This window comes from Micropterus dolomieu, linkage group LG06 (genome assembly GCF_021292245.1).
Source record: "Micropterus dolomieu isolate WLL.071019.BEF.003 ecotype Adirondacks linkage group LG06, ASM2129224v1, whole genome shotgun sequence".
Lineage (NCBI taxonomy): Eukaryota > Metazoa > Chordata > Actinopteri > Centrarchiformes > Centrarchidae > Micropterus > Micropterus dolomieu.
In genome coordinates, this window is record NC_060155.1 from 24,139,631 (window position 1) to 24,153,899 (window position 14,269).

Here is a 14,269-nt window from a genome sequence, read left to right on the forward strand (position 1 = left end):
AGCTGGAGTATAGTATGAAATTTTGTTATCATCATTTCTAAAGGAAGTGTGTGAGAGAGTATTGTGAACAAGCGTTGGTTACACATTAAATGAAGGAGTGTCCTTAATCTTGCTGAAAATAACACTGCCAAAGTAATTTATTTAGATTCAGCACTAATATCAGCAACAGATAGCAGTTAATGCATTGGGTCTTTGGAGACTGCAGTCTTTGTTTATTTAAAGTTCGGCTGTCCTGGATTATGTCTTAGGCGTAAAAAGGAGGTATCCCTTTGATGGGGTAATGAAACACAGAGCAAGGTCAGTTGCCGTGTGTGTGGGGGGGGGCAGTTTTGATAGGCTGTTCAGGGAAATGCTAATCGCTGGTTAGTGTCCCTTTTGTCAGTTTAACAGTCAGGCACCGCGTTATCGGCTTCGGAATCAAAAAGGTGCCAGTTTTATGATCAGGCTGCTCAGGGATAGCACTTAGAGAAAGCAACTTTTCCACCCCCTTTCTGTTGGGGTCACTTTAGCAGTCTGTTGAAGTTTATCTTTAACCCCCCTGCTCATCTCTGGGAGAGGAAAAGAGGAATTTGGAGTAGCTCCAAATTTATTTAATATAAAATGCACAAATCCACACCGTTGTCCCACTACAATGGAAGGTGACAGCCAATCACCTTCTCTGCAGACTGAATGATACAGTCACCCAGGATGATGGGGGAGGGTGGGGCTGGGCTCTTTCTGAAATCTACGATCATCTCCACTGTGAGGGGCCATGTTTACTGCATCATCTACAGACCTGTTGGCGCTGTAGACAAACTGCAGGGGGTCCAGAAGTGAGTCAGTTACAGATTTTAGGTGGGACAACACAAGGCGCTCACAGGACTTCACAACCACAGATATCAGGGCGACGGGTCTGTAGTCGTTTAGTCAAGTGGTTATTTGGGGACAGGGATTATAGTGGGGAGTTTGAAGCAGGCTTGCACATGGCATGTCTCCAGTGAGGTGTTAAAAATGTCCGTGAACACCGGGCATTGGCACACTTGGGAGTGGAAAATCAGCTGTCGCCGGTGTTCACGGACATTTTTAAATCAGCTTTACGTGGAAAAATGTATCAGCTTTACGTGGTTTCTGCCTCCTGAACAGTCTAATGACATCCGTCTCCAGGAATGGTAAGAGAGGTGGGAGGAGGTGGGGGGAGGTGAGATGGTGAACTGTGGCTGATCAGTGGTGTGACGGGGGATGGTGTCAGATCTATACCATTGTCTTTCAAAGCGACAAAACTGGTTCAACTCGTTGGCAAAGGCGTGAGTCGTTCATGGAAGTGGGGGGATTTAGGTTTGTAGCTGGTGATCTGTCTAAAGCCTCAGAGACCTTTTTTGAGAACTAATGTTGTAGTCACTGTACAGCTTCGAAGCCGACAAGCTCCTTAGCCCTTCCTGGCTCTGGCTCAGGCTCAACAATTTGTGGGGAAAAAACCTTCAACTGGGCCAGATGTATTCAGATCCTCTTGCACACTGCGTAATTCTTCTTTAATAAAAAAATTTAGTCAAATAGCTTAATGTAATATATTTTGTGTAATTTTAAAGCACAGTGCAAACTGACTAGAGACAAAAACTGAAAAAGCTCAGTTGTGCATTTAATTATTGAATTGACAGTCTCTGATTGGTTATTAAATCTAAAGGGGTCATCTTCCATTTCACTTATTCCCACTTGATGGTGCCATTACACAGGGGAATGTCTGGTTAGAGACACAAAACTAGTATTACTGATGTCCGCAGTTGACACCTGTACATCTGCAGCTTTCGCTGTCCTTGGAGAGGATATGATAAGGTTGGTTTGAGAAGATAAACTCTATGGTCCTCGCTCACAGGACGGGAGGATCCTGGCAAATAGATACGGCTCATGGGAAAAGTGTTATGTAGAAAGAGTTATCACAAAATTTCCCAGGCTCTGTACCATGAAATGACCTTGAGGATGCCTCACAGATGCTCAACTGGGTTTAGGTCTGGAGACATGCTTGGTCAGTCCATCACCTTTACCCTCAGCTTCTTTAGCAAGGCAGTGGCTGTCTTGCATGTGTGTTTGGGGTTGTTATCATGGTGGAATACTACCCTGCAGCTCTGTCTCCGAAGAGAGGGGATCATGCTCTGCTTCAGTATGTGACAGTACATGTTGGCATTCATGGATCCCTCAGTGAACTGTAGCTCCCCAGTGCCGGCAGCACTCATGCAGCTCCAGACCATGACACTCCAACCACCATGCTTGACTGTAGGCAAGACACACTTGTCTTTGTACTCCTCACCTGGTTGCCGCCACACACGCTTGACACCATCTGAACCAAATGGGTTTATCTTTATCTCATCAGACCATGTGCATCATCTTTAGAAGAGCCTTCCTTCTGGGACGACAGCCATGCAAACCAATTTGATGCAGTGTGTGGCTTAGGGTCTGAGCACTGACAGGCTGACCCTTTTTTTCAGATCCTCAGAGGAGTCTTTGCCATGAGGTGCCATGTTGAACTTCCAGGGACCAGTATGATAGTGTAAGAGCGATAACACCAAATTTAACACACCTGCTCCCCATTCACGCCTGAGACTTTGTAACACTAACGAGTCACATGACACTGAGGAGGGAAAATGGCTAATTGGGCCCAATTTGGACATTTTCACTGTATTCACTTTTGTTGCCAGTGGATTAGACATTAATGGCTGTGTGATGTGTTATTTTGAGGGGACAGCAAATTTACACTGTTATACAAGCTGTACATTGTAGCAAAGTGTCATTTCTTCAGTGTTTTCCCATGAAATGATATAATCAAATATTTACAAACACGTGAGGGTGTACTCACTTGTGAGATACTGTATGTTCTGTTTTTGCGAACACTTATAGGCAGTGTAAATTGGGTGGGGTTCCTTTTCAATGACATCCTGTGTGGTGTCTGTAGCCTTGCCTTCCTCTTGGCTTCCATCTACACCGTGTAACTCATTTGTGTCATGTCTTGTGTCCAACACCCTGATGAAGGCTTTTAGCTATGCAGCTGTTGCTGAACAGTGGATGCTGAGTGGAAATTACTGGTTAATGTCACAATTTCCCTTCATTTGCCATGATTGTTGCTTTAAAGCCATCATCATGAAACGATCTGACTGAAAGTGGGTTGATCAGGACCACAAACAGGAAACAACAAACAAATCTCCCGTGTTTATTTTTTGGTTTCCTTTTGTTATAAAATTGAAATTCTCATACATGCTAAGTAGAGAACAGTAATCAGCAAACTGACACGGTTACATTGCAATATTTTCTTTCTAAAGTTTGGCAGTATGAAGTGGCACAAAAACCGCTGAGTGTATTGAACTGAGCAAGGGTGAATTTTACTGGTTATGAAGAAGATTGTGTTTTTTCTTCTTTCAAATGTAGTCTTCTTTTTAGGTGGCACAAACCCATAAGGTCTGAATCACGTAAGTAATAGAGAATTATGGGACAATTTTGGTAATGTAGATGCCATACGCTGTATTTGTACACTTTGCATAAGAGAGTTTTACTTTTATATAATCATTTTCCATTCTAACATGCATATACAAACACAAAATGTCCACAGTATTGGTATTTAGTAGGAAGAAATCAAACACAGCTTTAGTGCTCACTATGACATCTTGAATGCCTTTTTTAATTGACACTACCCAAAACATGGATAACTGAACCAGAAAAGAAAGCAGTCATGAGGTAAATGTAAAATACCCAAGACAAATGTTCAGAATTATGCATTTTGAGTGGTATGAAGTTATATGACAATTAAAAAACACCACAAAAAGACAGAAGAACACTGCAGCACACTGATCTTTAAAATATATTTTATTTACCATTTTGTAATTCAATAGTTTACGATATACAGCTGACAGGACTAAGACATTTCAATGAATTTTGGCCCTAAAAGTTGAAGAACAAGAAGAACAGACATGGTTAGATAGATTGACAGATAGATATGATAGAGAATACCAGAAGAACTGTGTTCTCTTTTCTCACTTGTGCTTTTCCTCTTCACTCCTCCCATGACAACAATTTACATTGGCATTATAACAACACAGTATTTGTCCACCGACACATTGACAGTTTCATTCAGCCAAACGACTGAAAAAAAAGACATTTACTGTACTTGCTTTCTTTTTTCAAAATGGAAGAGTGAATTATCATTCTAATTATATATTTTTTCCTGTTGCTTAAAAAAACAAGTGAATTCTTTAAAGTGCTGAAACACAAGATTATGTTTATATGAGCAGTAGTAAGAAATTCAAGAGGTAATGTTCTGCAATTTACAGAGAAACACGGTAACATCACAGTTTTGTTTTTAGTACAGTAGAGCAGCTGTGAATTTATGTGTAAAAATGGTCTTTACGTAGTTCACGTTCTTCAACATCAGTGACTTTCTATACAGCCACCTTGGTGTAAGATGATAGTAGGCAATTGTGTATTAGTATGTGACGACAATTATTCTCAGTTGTGTGTATTTGTTTTGCTTATCTGGAGGGCCAAATGGGTCTTACTCTTTTGGTAGTGAGATAATTGAAGTTTAACTTTGCCAAAAAGATCAAAATATTATAGTAATTGGACCCTTATCTGATACATATATGTCATATGTGCCTAACATATCCACATAAAGCAGTATTAAGATCAGATATGCATCAGAGCTGCACAAGAATTACAAATTGAGTTAATGGGTCACGATGCTAATTATATCTTGGTTGCAGAATAGTTTATTTGATGTTTTGATTTAGCTATTTTTTTTTTATAATCTGTAAAAACTACACAGCAAAAGCCAGACTGTTTGGGTTAAGGGCCACAGAATATTAAAGGTAAACAGCAATGTCTGATGGCACTGCACTGTGTAAGATATAGCTTTAAGTTTTTGTGATACTGTTTTAAAAATAGCATCGTCATGTATCTACACCAGAGCTTGCTGTAAAAACGAACCATTCATTTGTAGTTCAAGTTTCGATCCAAAGCTTTTTTGTTTGGAAATGCTTTTAATATTAGCTGGCTTTATCTTAATGTTTCTATGAATACAAATTCAAAAACAAACAAAAAGTAGTGTCATTGAACATGGATAAACAATGATTAAAATCTGAAGATAAAATATCTAATTTACTTTCTCTTCTTTTAGTAAAAAAATCTTTAGACTGTGTATTATTAGCAGAATAGGACTTGGCTAGTTCTGACAGATTAGAGGTACACTAATATTAATACTGACACTACACCTGCTCTAGGCCTACATGCAGGCTCAGCAGTAAGAGCTAATCCACTACACACAGTACACAATACATCTGACATCGTCTACATTACACTACAAGTAAAATGACAAATCAAAAACGAAATGAAACAATACCCACCCTCCCTTGACCCGCAGAAACACACTTACCCACCCCAAAAATAAAAGCAAAGAAAAACACAGACATACACACAGTCCGATTATATAGTTTTTACATTACTGTACATAGGGAGGAAGAGTTGTGGGGGCAGCAGAGATGGTGAGGGTTGGGATATATAGAGATAGCATGTAACATGGCGGCTAAGCTTCACTTACTACAGCATGAACACACGAGACAGGCAATCACAAACAGTAAACGGTCTGAGCTACAAGTTGTCCCAATATACACTGAGAATAAGTACATATTCGCCTTTTTTTCAGCAACTAAAACCTCATTTAGACAGTGTAACATTCCTTATATTGGAATTTCTACTCAAAGGAAGCAACACAATATATTTAGGTTAGTAGATGGTGATAATGTATTGTTTCATAGAGCACCTGGTTTTGCAGTAATTTAATTAAAATAAACGCTACTTCAAAATACATCATGTGTAGTGTGAATAGTTTAGGAATAAACCAGAACCAGAAGGTCAAAACACACCCCTAAACAAAGCTACAGTTCTCCACCTATGTGAATAGCCAGTATACATATCTATAATCCGAGACCCTTCCTGTAAAAACCTGGGTTGAAATGTGCTTGTTTCAGAATGCTCACTGTGCTTATTGTGATTAATTTCACCATATTTGAGCTTCTGTGCTAAGCATTGCCCTCTCTCATTGTTCCTGTCTTGACATTTAATGTTTTTGTTCACAGTTCACCTCTGTTGTGCCTTTACTACCCTGAGTGTCATTGCCCCATCTTGTGGATTAATGGAGCAACTGCACTATCCTCCTCTAAAGACATGCTTGTGGGGAATAGAGGTGAAAGAAAAGAGAGAATGTGCAGATTTATTCTGACGTTTTGCTTCAGTATCGCTATAAAATTGTTGAAAAGTCTGATAAGCATGGACACATTTTTAAAAGAATAGATAGCCATTTTGGGGAAAAATGCTTATTTGCTTTCTGGCTGAGTTAGACTGGAAACAGGGGGAAAGAGCTTGACTGGCTCTGTCCAAAGGTAAAGAAATCCACCTATCAACACCACTAAAGTTCAGTAAATTTTTATAACTTGTTTGTGTAATCCATACAAAAATCTAAGTGTCAAAATTTACAATGTGCTGATTTGGTGCATATTAAACAAACAAGATATACCATGTTAATTTGTGAGACTGCTGGTAGGTATATTTTGTTTTTACTGTACAGAGTCAGGCTAAGCTAATGCTGTCTCAAGCTACATATTTACCATACAGACATGAGAGTGGTATCAAACCTCTCAGTTAAGTCTCAGCAAGAAAGTAAATAAGAATATTTCCCAACATTTTAAAGTATTCCTATATACAATATATGGTATGCAATATACAACTTTGTATATTAGGTAAATATGTTCCATGTTCATACTGGTATCATAGCCCTCTAGTTCTCCAAATGTCTTTGATTTGACAGCTCACAAACAAAGAAAAAGCGAAACTACTATGTGAAAAACATTCCAACCAGACCTGATGCAATGCCAAAAATCCTCCCTGCCTGTGCTAAACGCACCTCACTACCACCTAAGCAGGTGTCCAACAAAGCAAGACGTGGAATATGTGATCTTAACACATCTAGATGACAAAAAACAAAACTCTTTTCATGTATTTGTTCTGTATTTAGACCACCACACTACTACTAAATTGTCTTGGGTGCTATCCAATCAGACACTTTTGTAAAACCCAACCCTGCGTGCTAAAAAGACCCCTCTCCGTCCTTTCACACCCTCCAACAAAACAACAAATCAAGTCACAGGTGAGGAATAGTAAACATGGTTATTTATGATTCTGTAGTTTTTATTTTTTGTACAAAATAAACATATGCTGTCTTTATAATTATTTACTAAGTTACTTTACAATAATGAGAGGTAAAAAGGAGAATTCTACTGAGAGACAGATACTATACATCTACATTAAAAACTACATAATTCATTAAAGTTTGTATTTATTCTGTATTCTTCTGGATACAAGCTGCATCTCTCTGCTTTCTGTCTCTCCATCATGTCACATCACAGCTTGGCTCAGAGCTTTAAAATAAATGCCTGTAAATACATTAAAGGTTCCACTGACTGTAAGAGACTGACACCATGCCAGTCTCTCTGAGATATACAGTATATATGTTACCAAAAACATGTGCAGGACTCAGGTAACTCAGGTAATGTTTTTGGTAACATGCCTTAATGGGGCAGATTGCTACGACCCACGGGAGACACAGACTATTACACACCTATGATCCTTTCACTAGCTACCTCCTCTAGCCCGGATCCTCATTTATAGACCACATCCCAAGATGCACTTCACTCGTAAAGAATGCCTGGAAGACTTAAGAAGAGATGGCACTTCTATATACAGAGTTGCATCCACCTGTTTTGTGTGTGTGTGTGTGTGTGTGTAGCTGTTTTTTTTAGCGGGAGAGTTAGGTGGTTTCAGTCCCTATAATCTTAACAGGCCACCTTAGTCTAGACAAGGTTTCCACAGGCAAGGAACAAATATAAATCACAAAGTTTGACTGCGTTTGGACCCTGAGAAATGGGATCACTTCTGTCAAAAAACTGGAAACAAACGCTTTGTGTTTTTTCCAGTGTGAATGTGTAGGCAGAGACTACAGTACCGTTAAAGTTCACTGACATTTCTCTGCTGAGTTTAAGCAGCTTTAGTGGAAAAAGTTAAAATGGGAGAAATTTCGGCAGAAGATCAGCCCTAAGTGTTTGTTAACACTTTCGCCATCTCGGGTGTTTGTTAAATATGTGTGCTCTGTATAACTTTTTAAAGAAGCAGCATAAAAAACAACAGGCTTAGTCTTAAGCTGAGATCAACTATGGTTGAGGTCACTGTGTGCTGTATAATGTACAATAGTGTGAGTGTATGAGTGTGAATAAATGTATCCGCCTCTTTTTCTGGCCATAGAATTGCCTATTTCCCTCGTTCAGCATCATCAAACTGTAAATGGCCAGTACAGGCACAGTTCACCCTGCTCCTCTTTATTACAGCACCACTGTGTATCACATCACAAGTCCCCAGCTGTCAAATCACTGCTGTTAGAAAGTCTCCAATCCCAAATAGACCCAGCAAACAGTATAAAGGAGAACAGTGTGTGTCTCTATGTTGCTGCATGCACAAAACAAACACATGCAGCTTCACAATCTACTGTAACTCTAACTGCATATGAAGATGACATATACAAGTTTTACAAAAAGGAAAGGAAAAATAAACTGCATTATTAAATTATGTGTAACAAATTAACAACCGACCCACACAAACACACTAACGTACGCGCAAATCTTTTGGATGACCCAATTTTGTCTTCCTTTCGTGTTTTTTTTCCTTCGTTTATCTAGAGACAACACACAGATAGATAGAAGAGGTTAGGATAGACATAATAAGCCCTTACAATATGTAAAGGTCTCCAATGAATGGGATCTCCCCCACAGAGGACTGTGAGAAAGTGGGGTGACGATGGAGAAGGGAGGGGAAGGGAGGAAGAGAAGGAGGAAATGGTGCAGTGGGGCCGTGCCCGGCAGCGCTGACAAAGCGGGGTGCCGTCTATGCGCTGGGATTGGGGTTGTTGTGTGTGTTGGTGGAGCCGTTGCTTCCCTGGATGGTAAGGCTGATCTCATCCTTCCTCTCCTTCTCCTCCTCCTCCTTCAGCTCCTCCTTCAGGTCCTCCTTCAGCTCCTCCTTTTCCTTGAGGGGACGAGCCTCCACAGTGTCTCCCGAGGCCATGGGGGCGTAGCGGCCTGTCCGGTGCTCCCTCAGAGCAGGGCCCCACTTTGGATGGGGTTGGCAAGCGTTCTTCAACCGCTGACATAGAAAATGAATAAGGGACACATTATTTAGAGTAACCTCATTATGAAGGGAAACTTCAGGGCAAAAGTCAAAAGAGATGTACAAGGGCTCAGAATTAAATACTAATCAGATTCGGGACTAAGCTGGAAGTCCTGAGTCCGAATATAATAGTTTACGCATTCATGATGTAAATTTGACTACAAATGTTAGCTCCAAAAACACTCAAATGTCTATATTTAAAGCTGCGTTCATTGATTGACTGACACAACTGACCAACTGACACTTAACTTAGTGCTTCAACGTCAGCTGTCATTTCAGCTGCTTCCATTTCTTCAACTATTGGCAGCGCAAACACTTTAGCTACGACTGACACTTTTACTTTACTTAAATGTAAATAGCTTTCATTGTTTTCGCTACTTGCATTCTTGTTCTTTAAATGACTTGCCTTTGAGTATTTAGAAAAGCGCTATATAAATCTAATGTATTATTTTTTTTATCTCTTACTCTTCAAATGTAAGTTCAGCTGCTTTCAATGTTTACATCCAAACTGGCAATTCAACTGCCTGTAGGTGATCTGAAAAACATTTTTCCAATAGCTTTAAACAATTGCACTACAATGATTTCAGTTGCTTTTGGCTCTTACACTTCCAAAAAATTTTTTGTCGTTGTGAGTACACTTTTTCTAGCCAATAATAACATTGGGATGGTATGCATGTTGTCTAGCTAAGTCCATTCCTACTATCAGCTAATCTGTGTTTGGTGAAACTACATGAACGACTGATTTTATGATTACATATGAAAGTTTGTTGACAAGTAGCCATTGTATGAGTCCCATGAAATGCTATGGAGGCTAATTCTATTAGGAGAAACAGTTGTAGGAGATGATGTACCTCTCTGAAGGTGGCTCCTGGGGACCTTGAGATCTTGTAGAGGGCATAGATGGGTATGCAGACCACTGAGGACAGAGCCATGGCGAAGCCGATAGCCAGAGACCAGCCGGGATACACATAGTCATTGTAAGTGATGGGCTTGTACTGGATCACTGTGAAGATCAGGATGAACTACATAGACAGAAGAGAGACAGTGAATTATTTAGGGCTTTGTTATTTAGGGTAGGTGTTTGAAAAGGTAACGGAATTCAAAAACTGCCTAAACCCAAAAGTTTAAAACAAACAAAAAAAAACATTTATGTTGAAATGTTGGAAAGAATAAAAACAAAATAAGAAAGATAAAGTTACTCTCTATTTTACCTGTCATTTTAAGAATAGTAGGTAAACACACTACAATATACAACAATAATTAGTGTTAAATCAGTAAGTGTTCCCCATCCTGCTTAAAATTAGTCCAAATAAATGGCTGCTGTGATTACAAAGTGAAAAACATTTCTTCCTCTACAACAGATCATCTTATCCCAATGAACCTGTATTTACTCCGTACAGGTGAAATCACTATACACAGCAGCACAACAGATGCGTTTTTATTTAAAGGCTGCAGATAATTATGATTATAAGTCATGACTGCTCCCAACAGCAGTGAGTTTAGTCACAGTTCCAGCCCTGAAGAGCAGGGCATTAATCTGTGCAGTGAAATGACACAGAAAACAAAAGGGCTTGAAATCTGACCAGTAATCCACAACAATGAATTTCTTAGTTGGCCCAGCAGCTTAGCGGACTAATGCGCCTGCTTGGGAAATACCATTGATAGCAGCTGCATGTGTCCATTTTCCACTCAGACAGATTTGCTTTTAGAAGTTTATATTGGAAACAAAGCCAACAGTAGCCAAAACGATTAGTGTTGACGGCAGCTCCAATGTAGGTCAGGTCCCTAACAATGAGTCAGCAGCACAGGACGTCCATCATATCGCTACTTCAAAGTGCGGTTTGTTTCCTGCAACAATCAAATCTTTAAACACCTTAATGTTTCAGGAGACAGGAATGTTTGTGACCACTACAATGTTTGGAATTTGGATTGCAGGTTCAATCACTATGACTGTGGGCCCAGTTCAGCAGGTGTGTGTGTGTGTGTGTGTGTGTGTGTGTGTGTTCACTTACAGAGATAATGAGAGGGGAGATGAATCTCCAGCAGACTTTGAAGAAGAGAGGAGGAGGGAAGCCCAGCATCATCTCAACATCTTTAAAGTAGTTCCTGTGACCTGCAACAAAAACATAATTTTGATTACTCCTTTTACATTTTAGTAATGGCATACAATGTGTATGCACATGAAAGCAGATGATGAAAGTAGAGTCAGTGGTCTCTGTAGTTCCTTTGATTTGATGGATGATTTGTCCAAATCCAAGTATTTTAGGAAGCCTCACAGTAAGTTCCACTGTGCCATTTTGGGGTACCACTCTTTTTGGGGCATTCTTCTTATACTGGCCATCTCTGTGTTGATATCAGACTGTGGGTCTGGCACCAACTTGTGGTGATTTGAATTTGCTCCTGACTGAACTAAGAGAAATTATCATTAATTTATACAATCGAAATGTGTGCCAAATAAAGTGTAGCCTAGGGGTCCATTGCTATCTTAATCCACTACTATAGGTGTACTGATGTGCAGCATGTGCAAAAAGGAAAGGAAAAGTAAGAGAAGAAAATATTTTTCTAGTCTGTACACTGTATATTTGATCATTTTTAAGGTTTCAAAACATCTTGCCGAAGGACTGCAGTTGAAAATTAGCCAGTAGGCTAACACTGGCACATTTACAGTAATGTTGATTAATGTGTGCTGTCCTAATAAATATAGAAAAATAGAAATGTCCTAAGGCAGAACTGTGTGCTGGCCTGGCATTGGTGGAAAAACAAATCTGTATCTCTGCCTCTTGTAATTTTACATTTTGTTTGATTGTTTAATTTGGCTGTAAAATGGCCAGTTTGAAATTAAGCTGAAATTGTTTTGAATCAAAGAAGCCAGACAAATTCAAATACAGACAAGGTGCCGAAGAGTTTTGTCCTCTTTTAATGAACTGTCCTCTCTTGTGCACCTGTGCTTTGAGACTATACCATTGCTGAAATCTCTCTATGGAATAATTATGTGTAGGAATGGCCAATCATCTACATAGATAAGAAAAGTAGAGCATCAAGCCGGAAATAAAACTAAACTTGCAAGCCCCATATTCAATATATTTTTATAATAATGTTAGTGGGTCCCAGAATGTGTTTATTTCTTTTAAAAAGGTGAGGTTCACATGAGAATAGTATACAGTTTAAAACCACTTCACACACCAGCATCGTCACTCTATTTCCCTCCTTACCATAAATATACATGACGCAGATACACATGATGCAGGAGATGATGACCAAAGAGAAACTAGCAGCATAGTTGTCCATCAGTAGCAACCAATAGATTCCTGCCTGCACACAGAGAATCAAGATTCAAAACTGCATCTGCATGAGAGAAAACGTCGTTTTTCGTTGACATGATCAGCATGTGTCTTACATGTGTCTGTGTGAGACTTACCTGTGTCGTTAGTGGCACTCCCAGTAAAAATCCAACTATGGCCACTGACAGTGTGATTATGGTTTTGTTCCTCATGATCCAGTCTGTACCGATCTCATCGACGATGGCCGTCACCAGGGTCTCCAGCAGACAGAACTACAAGAACAGGGGAGATGAGGTGAGATTAGACATTCGTTACTGAAATGTCTTCTTACATCATGAGAACAGGCATACCACAGTCCAACACAAATCTTGACAGATGATTGGAGACTGTTTTTTCATGTTAACAGTTTACACACCCATCACTGAGTGATGATGAGCTGAGGCTAATAACATCATCTTAAAGTCTTACATTTTTGGAGGGAAAAGTTCCTGTTCTGCATTGAATGTCCAGTATATTTATAATCTGTACACATTCACTGAGTGAAATTGAAACATAAATATGCAAAGTACAATGTCACATGCAAAATCTGCCAATATGGGTGGCATTCAAATTCCAAATCCAAGCACTTGAGTGGATGGTCAAGAATAAAAAGCCTTTTATCAATATGGGCTAATACAAGAGCCTACAGCCATGCTAGCAGATCTGTGAGGCTGTACTGAATGCTAATTCACAATAACAATGCAAACATGTTGATATTTAGAAGGGATTACGTGTTTGCCATCTTATTTCAGCATGTTAACATGCAAACATTTGCTAACTAGAACTAAACAAAAGTTCAGTAGAGGCCATTCGTTTTGAAGGCATTTGGTCTTAAACCAAAGCAGTGGACAAATTATAATTTTTACGCTACATGAAAAGTGGTCAAGTGATTGTAATTCAAGCTGAGGGGGAATATACCAAATTTCATGTTGTTGAGACATTTCAGTCTTGACTAAAGAGGTGGCCCAGCCGACCAACAGACATTGCCAAACCTAAAGCCATGCTGCTAGTGTGGCTAAAAGTTCACCAATGCATATCAGCACACTTGCCTTACTCAGGATGTCTTTTAACTTGACTCAACATAGTCTATGTAAAACATCTGGAGATCCATGGATGCTTTTGTTACTGATGTCTGTGGTAGGCCTGTGAATATTAAAAACAGTCTCCTTGAACCAGTGATATATAATACCAGGCCCACAGATTGACCTGAGCTGTCGGGACATGATTTATAATATCACACAAGTAATTCACATTTACGTGTTTATACATTCGTATAGTCACACATGATTTTAGATTTGGTTGTTGTGGTGCTGGAGTTTCAAGAGCGGGACCACGCATCAATGACGTCATTTCAAAAAGTAGACTAGTAGTAGTAGTAGTAGTAGTATTTCAAAAGTAGACTAGGAGCCAGAGCGTTCAGCTATCAAGCTCCTCTCCTGTGGAACCAGGTTCCAGTTTGGGTTCAGGAGGCAGACACCATCTCCACATTTAAGAGTAGGCTTAAGACTTTCCTCTTTGATAAAGCTTATAGTTAGGGCTGGCTCAGGTAGTCCTGAACCATCCCTTAGTTATGCTGCTATAGGCCTAGACTGCCGGGGGATTTCCCATGATGCACTGAGCTCCTCTCTCCTCTACTTTCTCTCCCTCTGTATGCAACCTCATCCCATTATTGCATGTTACTAACACAACTTCTCCCCTTTCTGGTAGTCTTGTGCTTTCTC

At 39.7% G+C, this 14,269-nt stretch overlaps 1 protein-coding gene across 1 annotated transcript in view; it reads right to left on the reverse strand.

Annotated features, from left to right (window-relative positions):
* Nucleotides 1-5,439: 5,439 nt before the first annotated feature.
* slc6a9 (solute carrier family 6 member 9) overlaps nucleotides 5,440-14,269 on the reverse strand; it is a 20,350-nt gene continuing 11,520 nt past the window's right edge. The window contains exons 8-12 of the mRNA XM_046052443.1: nucleotides 12,647-12,781; nucleotides 12,441-12,540; nucleotides 11,241-11,341; nucleotides 10,080-10,250; nucleotides 5,440-9,204 (exon numbers count right to left, since the gene is read on the reverse strand). Coding sequence (XP_045908399.1) covers nucleotides 8,947-9,204; nucleotides 10,080-10,250; nucleotides 11,241-11,341; nucleotides 12,441-12,540; nucleotides 12,647-12,781 — 765 coding nt within the window. The 3' untranslated portion in view covers nucleotides 5,440-8,946. The remainder of the gene's footprint in view (nucleotides 9,205-10,079; nucleotides 10,251-11,240; nucleotides 11,342-12,440; nucleotides 12,541-12,646; nucleotides 12,782-14,269) is intronic.